General features: G+C 39.8%; 1 protein-coding gene across 3 annotated transcripts in view; it reads left to right on the top strand.

Annotated features, from left to right (window-relative positions):
- ube3c (ubiquitin protein ligase E3C) overlaps nucleotides 1-16,019 on the top strand; it is a 184,578-nt gene extending 168,559 nt beyond the window's left edge. For all 3 annotated transcript variants that reach the window (XM_043690704.2, XM_043690705.2, XM_087987558.1), the window contains 2 exons: nucleotides 2,388-2,518; nucleotides 14,828-16,019. In XM_043690704.2, the coding sequence (XP_043546639.2) occupies nucleotides 2,388-2,518; nucleotides 14,828-14,998 (302 nt within the window). In that variant the 3' untranslated portion in view covers nucleotides 14,999-16,019. The remainder of the gene's footprint in view (nucleotides 1-2,387; nucleotides 2,519-14,827) is intronic.
- The last annotated feature ends 1,669 nt before the right edge of the window (nucleotides 16,020-17,688 follow it).

Raw genomic sequence — 17,688 nt, 5'->3', positions numbered from 1 at the left:
AGGTTAAACATTATTTCCAATTTTATTATTATAAGCATTCATACCTTTGGGAGCACTTCTCCACACTAAATGCATACTGACCTGAAAACCCAAGTATGTCCTGTGCATAAATAGCAGAATGAATACAACTCAACCCATTTTCTGTCTCTAGTCTATTCTCTTTCATTAGCTTTTGCTTAGCAAAAACTGCTTGCTGATGCTGAGTTTGAGTTCTGCCCAGATCTCTTCACTCCTGATCCCATTATAGCCTTAGTCCAAACGTGAAACCAGAGCTGAATTCCACAAGTGAGATGAGTGGCTGTCCTTGAATCAAGGCAATGTTTGAGAGAGTAAAGCTGGCAAAGCTGGTGTCAATGGGGATGAGGAGGGTAACTCTGCAGAATGGAGCATTACCTAGCACAAAGGAAGATGTTTGTGCTTGAAGGTCAGTTGAACCAGACCAGCACATCACTGCAAGAGATTGTGCTGTGTCCTCGGCCCAACCATGTTCAACTGCTTCATAAATGACCTTCGCTCCATTACAAGTTTAGAAGTGAGCATATTGATTTCAATTTTAGGCCCCATTCATGACTCAGATTTTGACACAGTCCATGATTATGTGTAGCAACACCTGGTCAACTTCCAGGCTTAGGATGATGTGGTTAGCTCAAGTGCTACATGCCACTTCAATGGCAAACAATAGCGTATGACTTCATGAGAGAATCTCCTCAATGGCAGCTCAGTGGTTAGCACTGATGACTCTCAATGCCAAGGATTCTAGTTCGATTCCATCCTCTGGTGGCTATTCCCTCTGTCTGCGTGTGTTTCCTTGCACTGTCCAAAGATGCACTCATTAAGTGAAATAGCCATGGGCATTGCAAGGTTACAGGGATAGTCTAAGGGGTGTGTCTGGGTGGGATGTTCTTCAGAGGACTGGTGTGGACTCGATTGGCTGAATATCCTGCTTTTCCACACTGTAGGGATTCTACAAATATAACAATTACATTCAATGGGTTTTCCATCACTGACTTCTCCACTTGTACCATTCTGGAGGAGGGAGTGGCCACGGACCAGAAACTGAACTGAACTAGCCATATAAAATGCTACAAGATTTTATGGTATCTTGTACTATTATAGTAACCTTCCTCTGCACACCATCCAGAAAGAAAGCAACCTGCTTGATTGGCACCCCTTCTGCCACTTTCAACCGCCCATTCAATCACTTCAATACCAGTGCACAAGGAATAATGGGTACTGTCTACAAGATCCACTGCAATAATTCAGGGCACCTTTGACAAGCACCCTAATATGACCTTTACCATTCAGAAGGACCAAAGCAGCGGATGCATTGAACACTGCATCTGCAAGTTCACTAACAAATCTCTTATTATCTTGACTTGGAAATATTTCACTGTTCCTTCTGTGGTTCTGGATCAAAATCTTGGAGCAATATATGCTGGTCAAGCCAGTGACTTCTAAATCTGTGAACATTTTTTTTTCTTAAACTCCGCATCAATTACTTTGACCATTATTATGTATAGCAGGCATAACTATTTAGAAATCTGTATTAGGCATAAGGTTTGTCTGGTTTAATGTAATTTATGTAAGATTATGTATCTATTGAAAGAAACTGGAGACTCAAGATATCACAGGATAAATAAAAATGCCAAAGATTGCAATTAAAAGTCACTTTTTGCACTTGCAATGTTGAGATCTCCCAAACTTGTATAATTGACACATACTCAGATTTGAGTGCTGGGGGTCACAGACAATTTTGTAGTTGGCTGTTGTTTGATGGACGAACATAAAAGGTGGGGAGACGTTGGAGTATTGTAATAACTTTGAATCTGCTACACCACAGAAATGGTTTGAGTTGAGATTACAGTTGTATCTATGCATAAATTCAGAAGAAACTGGACATCATAATGTTTTGCATTGTATAATGCATTATAAGCAGCAAATGCTGTTAACCTGACCCAAGTTCCATCAGGGTGATTTTTGACTTTCCAGAAAATGATTTTTGAACTGTCATTATATGCTTCAGTTTTCATAAACCATATTCAAATGCCTGCTAATTTCATAGAGTCCTCGACTTCATGGCTAATCCACCCAACCTGCACATCCCTGGACACTGAGCAATTTAGCATGGCCAGTCGACCTAACCTGCACATCTTTGGACTGTGGGAGGAAGTGAGAGTGCCTGAAGGAAACCCATGCAGAAACGGGGAGAATGTGCAAACTCTACACAGACGGTCGCCCAAGGGTGGAATTGAACCTGGGTCTCTGGCACTGCGAGGCAGCAGTGCTGCCATTGAGCCACCATGCCGTCCCTTCTGAATTATTTTGTGATAAATCAGACTTTTGAGAGGTATCTCTGAAGATTGTCTGTGCTTTTCCTTTCTTTTTAGGTGGTTATTCAGCAGACCATGCAGTCATTAAAATATTCTGGATTGTGGTGGAGAGTTTCACGAATGATGAAAAGCGCAAGTTGCTGAAGTTTGTCACCAGTTGCTCTCGACCCCCTCTGCTGGGATTTAAGGTACAGAATTCAGAAATATTTTGTATGTTTTGTTTTCTGAATATTTAGATGGGATTCAAATTCTATGTTTTTAAATGTTTACATAAGCAATACAAAAACATGTCTTTCTCCGCACGAGTCATGAATAACTTCTGAATTAAAGTGCAATGTTGAGAAGGATTGATTTCCTGTTCTCAGCAGCAAAATATAAATGGTATAACACAATGTGCCTATTAATGCACATTAGAGTAGAAAAACACGAATTCAATTATATAATCTATAGCATGACAATATAATCTCAGTGTTCCTCAACTTCTATTGCCTTTTAGCAGTGGTGGTCTTTGAGACTGGGAGCATCTTTTCTTTATTCTTTTGAGAATTGTGTGTGAGACTGGTAAGGTACAGCCAGCATTTGTTGCCTATCCCTAATTAACCTTGAACTGATTTGCTCTTTAGGCCATTTCATATCCCCAGATTATTAGCCTGGGTTTCTGGATTGCATATCTAATGATATTACCTTCATAGGGGCCTCAGAATACCAAGGGGCAATAACAAACTAAGCTTGAGACCTAGACCAACCACACAGATACCCGTCATTTGTGTCAAGCCTTACATGACATAACAGGCTATAAAGCAAAGTCAAACAGAATCGTGGGCAACCGTATATCCCTTCCCAATGAGCTCAATGCATTCTATACTCGCTTTGAACAGGAGGTCAATGAAACAATGGCACCTCTACCAATAGTCACCACTGCAGACGTTAAATTGGTTGTCTTGCAACCCACGGAAAGTGACCAGTCCAGATGTCGTCCCTGGCAATGCACTCCGATCTTGTGCATACCATTTGGCAAGACTATTCACAGACATCTGATGATTGGAAATCCCCATCTGCTTTAAGAAGACCACCATTATCCCAGTGCCAAAAGAAAATCAAGCAACATGCCTCAATGATTACCACCGGATGGCTCTGACCTCCATAATTAAGTGCTTTGAGAGGTTAGTCATGGCTCACATCGACTCGAGCCTCCCAAATTGCCTTGATCTTTTGCAATATGCCTACCTGCACAACAGGTCTGCAGCAGACGCCATCTTCTTGGCCCTACACTCATCCCAACAACATCTGGATAGCAAGGATACCTCCATCAGGCTCCTACTTTAGTTCTGCCTTCAACACCATAATTCCAAACAAACTCATCTCTAACTCTGAGACCGAGGTCTCAGCTCCCCCCTCTCTAATTGGATCCTCAACTTTCTGACCCATACACCACAAACAGTAAGAACTGGTGACAACATCACCTCCGTAATAATCCTTAACACCAGTGCCCCGCAGGGCTGCATACTCAGCCCCCTACTATACTCCTATTGCAACCACGACTCAGTGGCCAAATTCAGCCCAACACTCTTTCCAAGTTTTCTGACGACACTACCATGCTAGGGCAAATCTCAAACAACAACAAGACAGCATACAGGAAAGAGAGCGAGTACCTAGCGGCATGGTGTAAAGCTGACAATGTCTCCATAAATATCAGCAAAATGAAGGAACTGGTCATTGACTTCAGGAAGTGGAGTGCAGGGCATGCCCCTGTCTGCATCAATGGTGCTGAGGTGGAGATGTTCAAGTTCTGGGAGTGATGATCACCAACAATCTGTCCTGGTCCACCCATTTCAACGCAATGGTCGAGAAAGCACAAGAATGTCTCCACTTGCTTAGGAGGCTGAGGAAATTCAGCATGTCCACAAGGTTTCTTACCAATTTTTATAGATGTACCATAGTAAGCATTCTATCCGGGTGCATTACAGAGTGGGTTTGGCAACTGCTCTGCCCAAGAGCATAAGAAACTAGAGAGTTGTGAACACAGCCCAGTCCATCGAGTAAACCAGCCTTCCATTCAATGATTCAATCTATACTTCCTGCTGCCTCGGGGAAACAACTAACATTAATCAAAGACCCCTTCCAACTTTGTCATACTCTCTTCCACCCTTTTCCATCAGGTAGAAGGTAAACAGTTTGTAAACACATACAAATAGACCCAGGTTCAATTCTTGCCTCAGGCAACTATCTGTATGAAGTTTGTACATTCTCCCAGTTTTTGGGTGGGTTTCCTCTGGGTGCTCTGGTTTCCTCCCACAGTCCAAAAATGTGCAGGTTAGGTGAATTGGCCATGCTAAATTGCCCGTACTGTTAGGTGAAGGGGTAAATGTAGGGCAATGGGTCTGTGGGGGGGGGGGGGGTTGCTCTTCGGAGGGTTGGTGTGAACTTGTTGGGCTGAAGGGCCTGTTTCTACACTCTAAGTAATCTAATCAACTGGAAATAGATTTAAGAACAGCCTCTTCCCCGCTGCTAGCAAGACATCTAAATGGAATTCTCAAATTTTAAATTTAATGTTGACCTCGGTCTCTGTGTACCTTCTCTATAGCCATAACATTGTATTCCTTGCTCTGTTCTATTACCCTAATTCACCGTGCATGGTATGATCTGCATGCAAAAGGTACCTTTTCACCGTACCTAGGCGCATATAACAATAATAAATCAGATTACCACTCCACCTCTGTCCTGCCTACTTCAAGGGCAATTAGGGATGGGCAACAATGCATTGCCAGCGATGTCACATTTAATGCAAATTTCTTTTTGAAGAACTGAATGGTTTGCTAGGCCATTTCAGAGCACAATTAAGAATCACCTACATTGCCGTGCACCTTTATCAGACCTCCGCTAAGGACAGCAATGCCACCTGCTTCAATCTATCTATTTAACTGAAGTGTTTCAACCTTCAAATGTTTCTCGTAAAACTTTTCTGCCCTTTCTCTAAAGTCGTCATGTCCTTGGACAAAATATCTCAGTTTTTGTCGTGAGAACCGCAGTTAATGTTTCAAGTGCAGTAACCCTGACGAAGGGTCACTGGGCTCAAGGTTAATGCTGCTTAACAGATACTGCCAGACCTTCTGAGTTTCTCCAGCACTGTGTTTCAGATTTCTAGCATGTTTAAAATTCATCATAATTTCTTGCTTTTCTACTCTTGGCCATTATTTATAGAGCCCAGAATCCATAATGCCTTTACAACACTTATTTTTCCACCCACCTTGAAATGTTTAAGTTATGCAGATATATCCACCATCAGATCTCTGTTACAGAAACTCCCAATATTGTTGTCTGAAGAATTACCCTCTTTTTAGTTTATGTTGTCTCTTTGTTCTTCTTCTCAGTGTACTGGGCACTACTTGGTGTTAAGTTTATCAGCTATCTGTCTGCCTTTATCTTCTGAAGTCTTTCACTATCCTATTAGCAATTCACTGTACTTTTGTTTGTGCCAACCTGAAATCTTAAATTTTAAACCTACAGTATAAATATATGTACAAACAAACATGGAGCCAGAGTAGGCCGTTTGGTCCCTTGGGCTTGCTCTGCTGTTGAATTGAATTGAATTGAACTTATTGTCATGTGTACTGAGGCACAATGAAAAGCTTTGTCTTGCGAGCAATTCGGGCAGATCACATTGTTAAATAGCATAGGTAAGTAAATAATAGGTAAACAGCGGCAAAAACAAAAACACAGATACAGGCGAACATTAAGAGTTTGAGTCCATTCAGTATTCTAACAACAGTAGGGTAGAAACTGTTTCGAAACCGGCTGGTTTGTGTTCAGGCTTCCATACTTCTCCCCAATGATAGAGGTTTTAGAAAAATATTGCCAGGATGAGATGGATCTTTGAGAATGCTGGTGGCCTTTCCTTGACAGCGGGCCTGGGAGATGGATTCTATAGATGGGAGGTTGGCCTTTGTGATTGTCCGGGCTGAGTTCACCCTCTCTGTAACCATCTCGGATCTTGAATGGTACAGTTGCTATACCAGGTAGTGATACATCCAGGAGAAAGTGAGGACTGCAGATGCTGGAGATCAGAGCTGAAAAATGTGTTGCTGGAAAAGCGCAGCAGGTCAGGCAGCATCCAAGGAGCAGGAGAATCGACGTTTCGGGCATAAGCCTTTCATCAGGAATGGAGACAGGGAGCCTGCAGGGTGGAGAAATAATTGGGGGGGGGGGGGGGGTGGGACTGGGGTGAAGGTAGCAAAGAGTACAATAGGTGAACGGGGGTGGGGATGGAGGTGATAGGTCAGAGGGCAGAATGGAGCGGATAGGTGGGAAGGGAGATTGGCAGGTAGGACAGGTCATGAGAACAGTGCTGAGCTGGAAGGTTGGAACTGGGGTAAGGTGGGGGGAGGGGAAATGAGGAAACTGGTGAAGTCTACATTGATGCCCTGGGGTTGAAGAATTCTGAGGCGGAAGGCCCCTGGTTCTGGACTCCCCAGTCATTTGGAAATTCTTCCGATGTTAACCCTGTCTAGTCCTATTTGAATTTTTATGTTTCTGAGATTTTCCCTTATTCTTCTAATTTCAGTGAATATTGTCCTACTGATTCAGTTTCTCTTCATGTGTTAGTCCTGCCATCCCAGGAATCAGTCTGTTCCACTCCTTCCATAGCTTGAACCACCAACTTAGATAAAGAATGAGGAACCTCAGTTATGTAGAGAAATTGGGACTGTTTTCTTGCAAGAAAAGTGGATTCAAGATGAAATTTGATCAAGATTTTCAAAATCATTAGGTTTAAACTGAGAGGGTATGGTTAAGATGTTCCCTTTGGTTGGAACTAGAAGATGCAGACTTAGTCATTTGCAAAAGGTGCACAGCAACATAAGAAAATCTTTTTCATGCAGCAAGTGGCTAAGAATAGAAACATAGAACATAGGAGTAGGCCATTTGGTTCTTCAAGCAGCTGCTTTCCCAGTCATCACATTCATGGGTGATCATTCGACTCGATAACCTGTTCTGCTTTTCCGCCATATCATTCGATCCCTTTAGACCCAAATTCTATATCTATCTATCTCCTCAAATCTTGCAATGTTTTGGTCTCAACTGCTTTCTGTGGTGTCTCACGGTTCTCTGGGTGAAGAAATTTCTCCTCATCTCAGTCCTAAATAGTTGCCTTGTATCCTTATGCTGTGGTGGAGGAAACCACTTTAGTCTTTAAAATGAAAATGAGATCTTTCATTATCTGACAACCAACAGTTTGCATGGCAATGGAAAAAGACAAAGGAGCGGCACTAGATTAATTGCTTCTTTGGAAAGACAACACATAAATAGACCTTCTGTACTCTGTTCAGTGATTTTATGTGTTTAAATTAACAAAGATTCTATGCCTTGTCAACAGGTTTATTAACGTGTTCTGCCACCTTTAAAGATTTTGTGCACAAACATCCATGCTGTTTTTATGTCATACCCCAGTCCATCTCTTGAAATTTACTGTTGTGTAATATGAGAATTTGTATCTTCTATCACAATTTTGAAGTTATGGCCTCTGTTTGGTTAGGAATATATTCATGTACATTAAACATAGCCTTATATTTGTGCCAGTTTGTGTGAACAGTTTGTTTGGCTGACGAGGGAAGTAAAGAAACATATAAAGTTAAAAGAGAGAAAGTATAACATAGCTAAGATAAGTGGGAAAACTGAGGACTGGGAAGCTTTTAAAGAGCAACAGAGGATCACTAAGAAGGAAATACGCAGAGGAAAAATGAGGTACGAAGGTAAACTGGCCAAGAATATTAAGGAGGATAGTAAAAGCTTTTTTAGGTATGTGCAAGGCAAAAAAATGGTTAGGACAAAAATTGGGCCCTTGAAGACAGAAACAGGGGAATATATTATTAGGAACAAAGAAATGGCAGAGAAATTAAATGGGTACTTCAGATCTGTGTTCACTGGGGAAGACACAAGCAATCTCCCTGAGGTAACAGTGGCTGAAGGACCTGAACTTAAGGGAATTTATATTTGCCAGGATATGGTGTTGGAGAGACTGTTAGGTCTGAAGGTTGATAAGTCTCCGAGGCCTGATGGTCTGCATCCCAGGGTACTGAAGGAGGTGGCTCGGGAAATCGTGGATGCGTTGGTGATCATTTTCCAGAGTTCGATAGATTTGGGGTTGGTTCCTGAGGATTGGAGGGTGGCTCATGTTATACCACTTTTTAAGAAAGGTGGGCGAGAGAAAGCAGGAAATTATAGACCAGTTAGTCTGACCTCAGTGGTGGGAAAGATGCTGGAGTCTATTATAAAGGATGAAATTACTGCACATCTGGATAGTAGTAACAGGATAGGACAGAGTCAGCATGGATTTATGAAGGGGAAATCATGCTTGACTAATCTTCTTGAATTTTTTGAGTATGTAACTCTGAAGTTGGACGAGGGAGATCCAGTAGATGTAGTGTACCTGGACTTTCAGAAAGCTTTTGATAAAGTCCCACATAGGAGGTTAGTGAGTAAAATTAGGGCGCATGGTATTGGGGGCAAAGTACTAGATTGGAGTGAAAATTGGTTGGCTAATAGGAAACAAAGGGTAGTGATAAACGGCTCCATTTCGGAATGGCAGGCAGTGACCAGTGGGGTACAGCAGGGATCCGTGCTGGGACCGCAGCTTTTTACAATATATGTTAATGATATAGAAGATGGTATCAGCAATAACATTAGCAAATTTGCTGATGATATAAAGCTGGGTGGCAGGGTGAAATGTGATGAGGATGTTAGGAGATTACAGGGTGACCTGGACAAGTTAGGTGAGTGGGCAGATGCATGGCAGATGCAGTTTAATGTGGATAAATGTATGGTTATCCACTTTGGTGGCAAGAACAGGAGGGCAGACTACTACCTCAATGGAATCAATTTATGTAAAGGGGCAGTACAGAGAGATCTAGGTGTTCTTGTACACCAGTCAGTGAAGGTCAGGCAGCATCCAGGGAACAGGCGAATCGACGTTTCGGGCATAAGCCCTTCTTCAGGAATGAGGGCTTATGCCCGAAACGTCGATTCTTCTGTTCCCTGGATGCTGCCTGACCTGCGCTTTTCCAGCAACACATTTTCAGCTCTGACCTCCAGCATCTGCAGTCCTCACTTTCACCAGTCAATGAAGGCAAGCATGCAGGTACAGCAGGTAGCGAAGAAGGCTAATAGCATGCTGGCCTTCATAACAAGAGGAATTGAGTATAGAAGCAAAGAGGTGCTTCTGCAGCTGTACAGGGCCCTGGTGAGACCACACCTGGAGTACTGTGTGCAGTTCTGGTCTCCAAATTTGAGAAAAGACATTCTGGCTATTGAGGGAGTGCAGCGTAGATTCACGAGGTCAATTCCTGGAATGGCAGGATTACCTTACACTGAAAGACTGAAGCGACTGGGCTTGTATACCCTTGAGTTTCGAAGACTGAGAGGGGATCTGATTGAGACAGATAAGATTATGAAAGGATTGGACTCTCTGGCAGTAGGAAACATATTTCCGCTGATGGGTGAGTGCAGAACCAGAGGACACAGCTTAAAAATACGGGGTAGACCATTTAGGACAGAGCTCAGGAGAAACTTCTTCACCCAGAGAGTGGTGGCTGTGTGGAATGCTCTGCCCCAGAGGGCAGTGGAGGCCCACTCTCTGGATTCATTTAAGAAAGAGTTGGATAGAGTTCTCAAAGATAGTGGAATCAAGGGTTATGGAGATAAGGCAGGAACAGGATACTGATTAGGAATTATCAGCCATGATTATATTGAATGGCGGTGCAGGCTTGAAGGGCTGAATGGCCTACTCCTGCACCTATTGTCTATTGTCTAACATAGTATTTGTGATAGAATTAACTGATTGTTTCATTGATGAACGCTAACTTGAGTTTGGCAAAATATGTAAGGGCAAATTTGAAACTCATAATGAATTGGCTGGAGCTTTTATATCTTTACAATGCAGTTTTGAGTATTTATTTTTCCATTTGTCTGAAACATGACAACATAAGAATTGAGCTCTAAAAGTGTTCCTCACAGTGATGCTGATGTTGTAGGCTTCTAATTAATATCACTGATCAATAAAACAGGACAAATTTACCAGGTAATAATCACTTAATGCAAGAAGAAAAATTAGCTGTCTTTGAGAAGTATCTGGCTAATCACACTTAGCCAACTGCCAGATAAAAGTACCCAAGTTGTCCTTATCTAATGTGTGCATTCTGCTGACTGATTTGATCCTTGTTAGCTTTACAATTCTTGACCCTTTACAATATTTCAATCAAGCATGTTATATTTTCCAGCAGTTTGACCTGGTTGAATACTTGAGAAAACCAGAAACAGAAATAACCTTTCAAATTATAATGCATATTTTCTAAATTAAAGGCTGAGTTTGAATTCTGCTTTTGCAATTGGTAAACTTTACAATCCGTCCCCTAGTAATATGAAGATATTTTGTTGCAGTTAGCTTAATTTATTTTATTGATGACATATATATAAGTTTGAAAGTTGGTTGAAATTCAGTGTAAACCTGCTGAGATGAGAAATTTCTTCACCTGAGCTTGTGGAATTTCTGTCACAGCACAAGGCCAAAATATTGAATGTTTTCAAGAAGGCATTAGGGCTGAAGGGATCATAGGATATAGTGAGAAAGTAGGATGATCATCCTGCCATATTGAATGGCAGAGCAAATTCAAAGAGCTGAATGGCTCAATCGTACTCTTATTTGCTATGTTTCTACGTGGAAGTGAGAGCGGGGGCGTTGTTTCAATATTAAGTTATTCAAGGTTAAAATCATCTAATGGAAATCTCCTGTAATCCAGAGCTTTTTTCCTTGTATTATCATCTCCTGCTGTGATTAGTAAATTAAATAAACTGCAACTTCCAAGATTATAGTTCACTTAGTTTCAATTTTGATGCTTTGTAGTTGAGATCATGTGAATAAGTATAAATATAAGGGTACTGATTTTATCATTATGAGCACTAATCACGTATTGTCTGAATATGCGGAGTGTTAAATGTAAAAGTGTCTTGCCCAAAACTTGTTGAGCCATCAGTGGAGCTTATTTATGCTTTTCTTTTGTCGTCATTAACTCCCCACAATTTCAAATCTGAAGTGAATTAGCAGAAACATTTTCAGGATGAGTCAACAGGATACACAGACCATACAGCCCTCTAATATAGAGAGCCCAGAGAAATGGACATATGTAATATAAGTAGACAGATTTATATATCCACTGAGGAGACTGAAGTGCCCAGAGTAATGTAATGTGAATCAGAACACAATCTGCCAAGCGTATAAAACTTCTAAGCCATCCATTTTCAGCTGTTACTACTTTGCATTTATTTTCACCAGCAGTTTCATTGCTTGATAAGCATTCTGCTCAGAGGCTGCACTTTGACTTTGCCCTGTACTAATGCTGCCTTATCTTTAATTAAGTGCAATAAATGTCCAAAAATTCATTAGAAAAGAAATAGCACTGTCAACGCTAATCCATTTTAGAAGATGATTGAAGTCTTTTTCAGAAAATCGTCTGTTCCAGAATAACACATCCTGCAGGCAATGATGGTTTAATAAGTTAATAGGCAGAAAAATAGATTGTTGTTGGGGTGGGTTCAGGGGGGCATTTTGCCACAACCTTCAATTGTTAAATTTCTGTTGTATATTAAAATCGCTGAATATATTGACAACACCCCTGCCAACTGCAATTTTTTTGCAAAGTATCACTTAATTTTACATAAGAGTTTTATGATCCTTTTTACAAGAATTATTAAGCAGAAGTCATGACTGTTTTAAAGGCTTAAGGAGCTGAGGGATATAATGGGAAATCCACATTCTAATTATATAGTTTGCATAAACTGTACCTATAGATATTCATTTTCAATTTTAACTTGGCCAATTCTATTGTATTGAAGAAATGTAGCTATATTTGCTGTAGAATTATGGTAATGCTTAACTTTAGATGTTCCCTTTTTACAGTTAATATTCAAAATAGTTTTCCTAAGTTTGATCAATTAATACGCATTCAGGAGATTGGACTTTCGGGGCCATTGAGATGAGGTGACATTTCTTCACCCAGAAAGTGCTGAGCCAATGGAATTCTTTGCCACCGAAAGGGTTGAGGCCCAAATGATTAATGTTTTCAACGAGTTAGATACAGTTTGTAGAGCTGAAGGAATCAAAGGGTATGAGGAGAAAGTGGGAACGCAGTTGGATGATCAGCCATGATCATATTGAATAGTGGCACAGGCTCAAGGGTCCGTGTGGATTACTCTTGCTGCTATTTTCTGAGATTCCAGTAACATGAATTTGTAGAAACCTTATCTTTTTTAAAGCTGGTATTTGGTGAAACATTCTTTATGCAGTTACTTAGAGAAGCCATTTGTGAAACAATGCTTAATCATTGGAACAAGTTTTGCTCATTTGCCATTTTTGTCCTCCAAATTGAGACTGAAATACTGAGATAATTGGAGCAAAGGAGGTTTAAATTTAGCTATAATAAATAAGAAAAATATTTCTCTGGGACAGAGTAATTGTAGAGTTTTGATTTTAAAATGAAGAATGTAGAGAGAATGCGATGCAAATTTCTTTATGCAGGAAGTTATTCAAGCATGCAGTGCTTCTCTATGGGAGTTTAAATTTCACTTTTCATGAGATGGAGCTTTTTTCTCTGATCTTAATTGCTCGTGAGCAGATTGGCTGGCTGGCTGGCTGGCTAGCCAACCACATTACAATCCCATCTGAGTCACATGTTAGAGGAGAAAGTGAGGACTGCAGATGCTGGAGATCAGAGCTGAAAATGTGTTGCTGGAAAAGCGCAGCAGGTCAGGCAGCATCCAAGGAACAGAAGAATCGACGTTTCGGGCATAAGCCCTTCTTCAGGAATCGGCTTATGCCCGAAACGTCGATTCTTCTGTTCCTTGGATGCTGCCTGACCTGCTGCGCTTTTCCAGCAACACATTTTCAGCTCTGAGTCACATGTTAACCATACCAGGTAAGAATGGCACTTTTAGTGACTCAGATGGGATTTTACCATAATGGCTCAATGGTTAACATTACTGAGATTGGTTTTATATTCCAGATTCATTAATTGAATGGAATTCTACCAACTGCCATGATGGGATTTGAACCCATATCATTAAAGAATTAGCCAGGGCCTCTGGATTGCTAATCCAATGCCATTCCACTACACGATCACCCTTATTGAGGCAGAAGATGTTACCTTTTTGAGGGTAAATTGATAAACGTAACGCACAGACAACAACAGTAGTATAGGAAGAAAGTGAGAGAGGATTCATTTTTGCTTCCACTGGTGTTGGCACATATGGTTTTTTCTTTGCTGTAAACTGTGTCAAATTACTAGCCCTCATTAAAAACTTCAGATGGAAGCCCTCTTTCATGGTTTTATATCACTGATCACCAATATCGGTGTTGTTTTCATTTTGATATTTTCTTCTTTTCTACTAAAAATCTTAAATTCATCAGGTTGTAAGTCAGTCCTTTAATTATTTCATCTGGTCACCATTTTTAGTCTTTTTCCTTTTGGCACTTACAGAACAGCTCTGTAATAATGCCTTGGTGAGGAGTTTACATCATGATGGAATTCATGATGGGCGATTGGCATATGGTGTGAAAGGAATAGATTTGATGGGTAAATGGCGTCCCATTCCATACATGTTTATGAGGTGCCTTTTTATAATTTCTATAAGTCATCCATAAATCAAGTGATAAAAATAAATATGTAATTGTGTGTGAAATACTTGCTCTTTCCATATATTCAGGCTTTAGAAACAACTCCAAGAACAATGATTTAGTTAATAACCAGCATCTGAGACTCTCAAGTTATCCTGAACTCAACGTTAACTCTGTTTCCCTCTATGCAGGTGGTGCCAGATCTGCTGAGTTTTCCAGAGTTTGTTTTTATTTAAGTTATGTTTTAATATTATCTGTTCCTTGTAAGCGATGTGATATACACAATGACAGACCTCTAGTAGGTGTGAGCAACAGTGTAGAATCCTTTACATTTTAGTTTTCCTTGATTAGTGTGAGGTGGAGAGTGGAGGCTGAGGAACTTTCAGGATGGATAAACTAGAAATGTGCCAGTGCTATCAAATGTCAGGAAAGGACTAAATTGGATCTTTGTAAATAGTTGCTTCCTAACTATGGGAGCTGAAAATATATTCAATTTATTTAAACTAGTATCTCTAAAACTTTCCTTGACTATAACTTCTGTAAACATTTGTTCATGTTCTCTAAACATATAATGAGCTTTGAAATTTAGTTTTGAATCTTGAATAGTTTCTTTACCTTTACCTCAGTTTTAGGATAACCTTGACTAATTCTAATTTATAATCTTGATTCCTATTCATATTCCTTCTGAATGTGGCAAGAGTTTTTTTTTCTAAGTTTTGTGAAGGATGACTATCTATGATTGCTTGCTTCAAACACGACAGTTATAATTGCTTATTTGTGAAGGAACAGCATTGTTTTTTTTGTGTGAAGATGGTTCTAATTTTGAATTTATTTTCAGGAGCTGTACCCAGCGTTTTGTATACACAATGGAGGAACTGACCTGGAGCGATTACCCACAGCCAGTACTTGCATGAACCTTCTGAAACTTCCAGAATTTTATGATGAAAATCTTATGAGGAGTAAATTACTTTATGCAATCGAATCAGCAGCAGGCTTTGAGCTAAGCTGAAGTAAAAATGGGACTGCTGACAGCTGTGAGAATGATGGATAGTACATAATATGTGTACCAACAATCAAAGTTCTCAAAATGGACTTATACTGAAATTGTGTAGAATGAAAAAGAAGCTTTAATGAAGTGCACTGCAAAGTTGAGGCCCCTTTAAATTATCATATGTTTGTAGCTCAGATGGAGAAAATGATTAATTGGGTACAAGTTGGGAGATTTTACTGCTAAAAGTGGAGACTACACATTGGACAAGAGGCCACTTGGTTGTGATGACCAATTCATCACTATACATTAATAGAAAAATAAGCCTGTGTTATCTGACATTAACCAAAGATTCAGCAAATGTAATGTGTTGGTCAAAACAGGCAATAAAGCAAGCCATAATAATGGAAGATAGTTGCATTTAAAATAGGCTTTCCTTGTCAGAAGCCTATCTTTATAAGGCAAAATGTGGCTTTTTTTAAACTTCATACTGGTTTCTTGCATTTAACATCATGGTTAGGTGGAAGCACATAGACCATGTAATACTGCTGCATTTTATGTTTCTTTTAAAAAGTTGCACATTTCTTAAATCTTTGTTTTAAATCACAATTATGTCCCAGCATGGAACTCAGTAAAACATAGTTGCAATTTAAAGCCTAGATTAAAATTGTATGGTGTGACATTATGTGCTAATGATTATATGGCCCTTCTGCATAACTGTGGTGTGAAATCTGAATAAGAAGCATTGAGTGAATGAGATATTATGTGGACAAGAGATTACTTGATCGCGATAGGTTTCAGCTTGCTCATAAAAATTGCTCCATTAGGCCATAGTAAGCATTTTTGAGACGGGAATTTAGTCAGCAGTTTCTGTAAACAGATGTTAATACGTATATGTTTTTTCTGCATTGTGAATACTATGTTTTTGTTCTGTATCTGTACAGTTTTTCCTTGTGCATTAATCTTCTGTGGTGTCAGAATGGTCCTTACCTGTTAAATGAGTTAAGTTTAACAGCTATTAAACAAAACTTGAATAATGCAACTGGTGTGTATTAAATATTTGCATAATTTATATTCAGCCTTAAATGAATTGCAGATTGCATAATTTTTAAAAAAGCATTTAAAGAAAACAACAATGCCCCTTTTGGATATTGGTTTCCTTTTGTGAAGAAACTTATTTAATGTTAACAGTGTTTTAACATTAATTATGGTTAATTACCAAATTCCTTTACATTTGAGTTTCCTTTATTCAATAAAAGGATTTTGAGGTAAAAATTATGAAAATTTATAGGGTATAATCTTTATTTTGAATAGTTCAGAGATCTGAGGAATGCACTCAGATTACATGCGCCAATCCTCATTAGAATTTGTCTAAGCTGGAAATGATTTTTTTCATTTTTGGCTGGTTCTTTCATGACTGAAAAGTCCACTGTGGGTGAACCATGGATGTCTATTGGACTGGCAGTTCATGTCATTGGAACTTGAGGGAACTTCTACAGCAGTGCCATCAAATGCTGTCGATAATCCTTAACATGACAAGCATGTGATTGGGCAGCCCCAACAAGGTTTTATTAAAGAAAATTTATATTTGATTAGAGTTATTTGGCAAGGTAACATTCATGGTGGATAAAAGGAACTGGTTGATGTCCCCTTGGAATTACCAAAAGATGTATGCCAAAGTGCCACATCCAAGGTTGCTGCGCAAGTTAAGTGCATGGTGTAAGGCATAACATAGCACGGATAAAGGACTGGTTAGCTAACAGAAAGCAGAGTATGGGGATAAGTGGGCCTTTCTCAGGTTGATAAGCTCTAACCTGTGGAGTGCCATGGGATCAGGTTACGTACTTGACTATTTACAATCTAAATCAATGATTTGATAAGGGAACCACATATATGGTAGCTACATTGCTAATGACACAAAGCTAGGTAGAAACCTTAATTGAGAAGATAGAGAGTTTGCAAAACGATGTAAACAGATGGCAGATAGAGTATAATATGGATAAATGTGAACTTTTCCATTTTGGCAGGAAGTATAGAAAAGCATAAAACATAGAAAAGTACAGCACAGAATAGGCCCTTCGGCCCATGATGTTGTGCCGAGGATTAATCGAAATGTAAAATGAAATAACTTAACCTACACACCCCTCAATTCACTGCTATCCATGTGCATGTCCAGCAGTCGCTTAAATGTCCCTAATGACTCTACTTCCACCAGCACAGCTGGCAATGCATTCCATGCATTCACAACTCTCTGCGTAAAGAGCCTACCTCTGACGTCTCCTCTATACCTTTCTCCTAATATCTTAAATCTATGACCCCTCATGCCAGTCAATCCTGCCCTTGGGAAAAGTCTCTGGCTATTGACTCTATCCATGCCCCTCATTACCATTACCAAAAGCAGTATACCATTTAAATGGAGAGAGATTGTTAAAATCTGGTATCATCTGTGAAGGTCCTGGTGCTAGAGTCGCAAGATTAGCATTCAGATACAGCAAGTGATTAGGGAGACAAATAGAATCTTTTTGCTTATTGTAAGGATGATGGAATGTAAAAGTCATGTGTTCAGGTTTGGTCTCCTTATTTCGGAAATACAAAATTGCTTTAGAAGAAATTTCTATTTGTTCCTGGGATGTAAGGTTTAGTTTGAGAAAAGGTTGAATATGTTAGACTAATATGTTAGTGCTGAGGTAACTTCATTGAAACACACAAAA

Source organism: Chiloscyllium plagiosum, unplaced genomic scaffold, assembly GCF_037043375.1.
Source record: "Chiloscyllium plagiosum isolate Xiang-an unplaced genomic scaffold, Cpla_swu_hap1 HiC_scaffold_5, whole genome shotgun sequence".
Lineage (NCBI taxonomy): Eukaryota > Metazoa > Chordata > Chondrichthyes > Orectolobiformes > Hemiscylliidae > Chiloscyllium > Chiloscyllium plagiosum.
The sequence above is the reverse complement of the archived record's forward strand: the minus strand, read 5'-3'. Positions and strand labels throughout refer to the sequence as shown.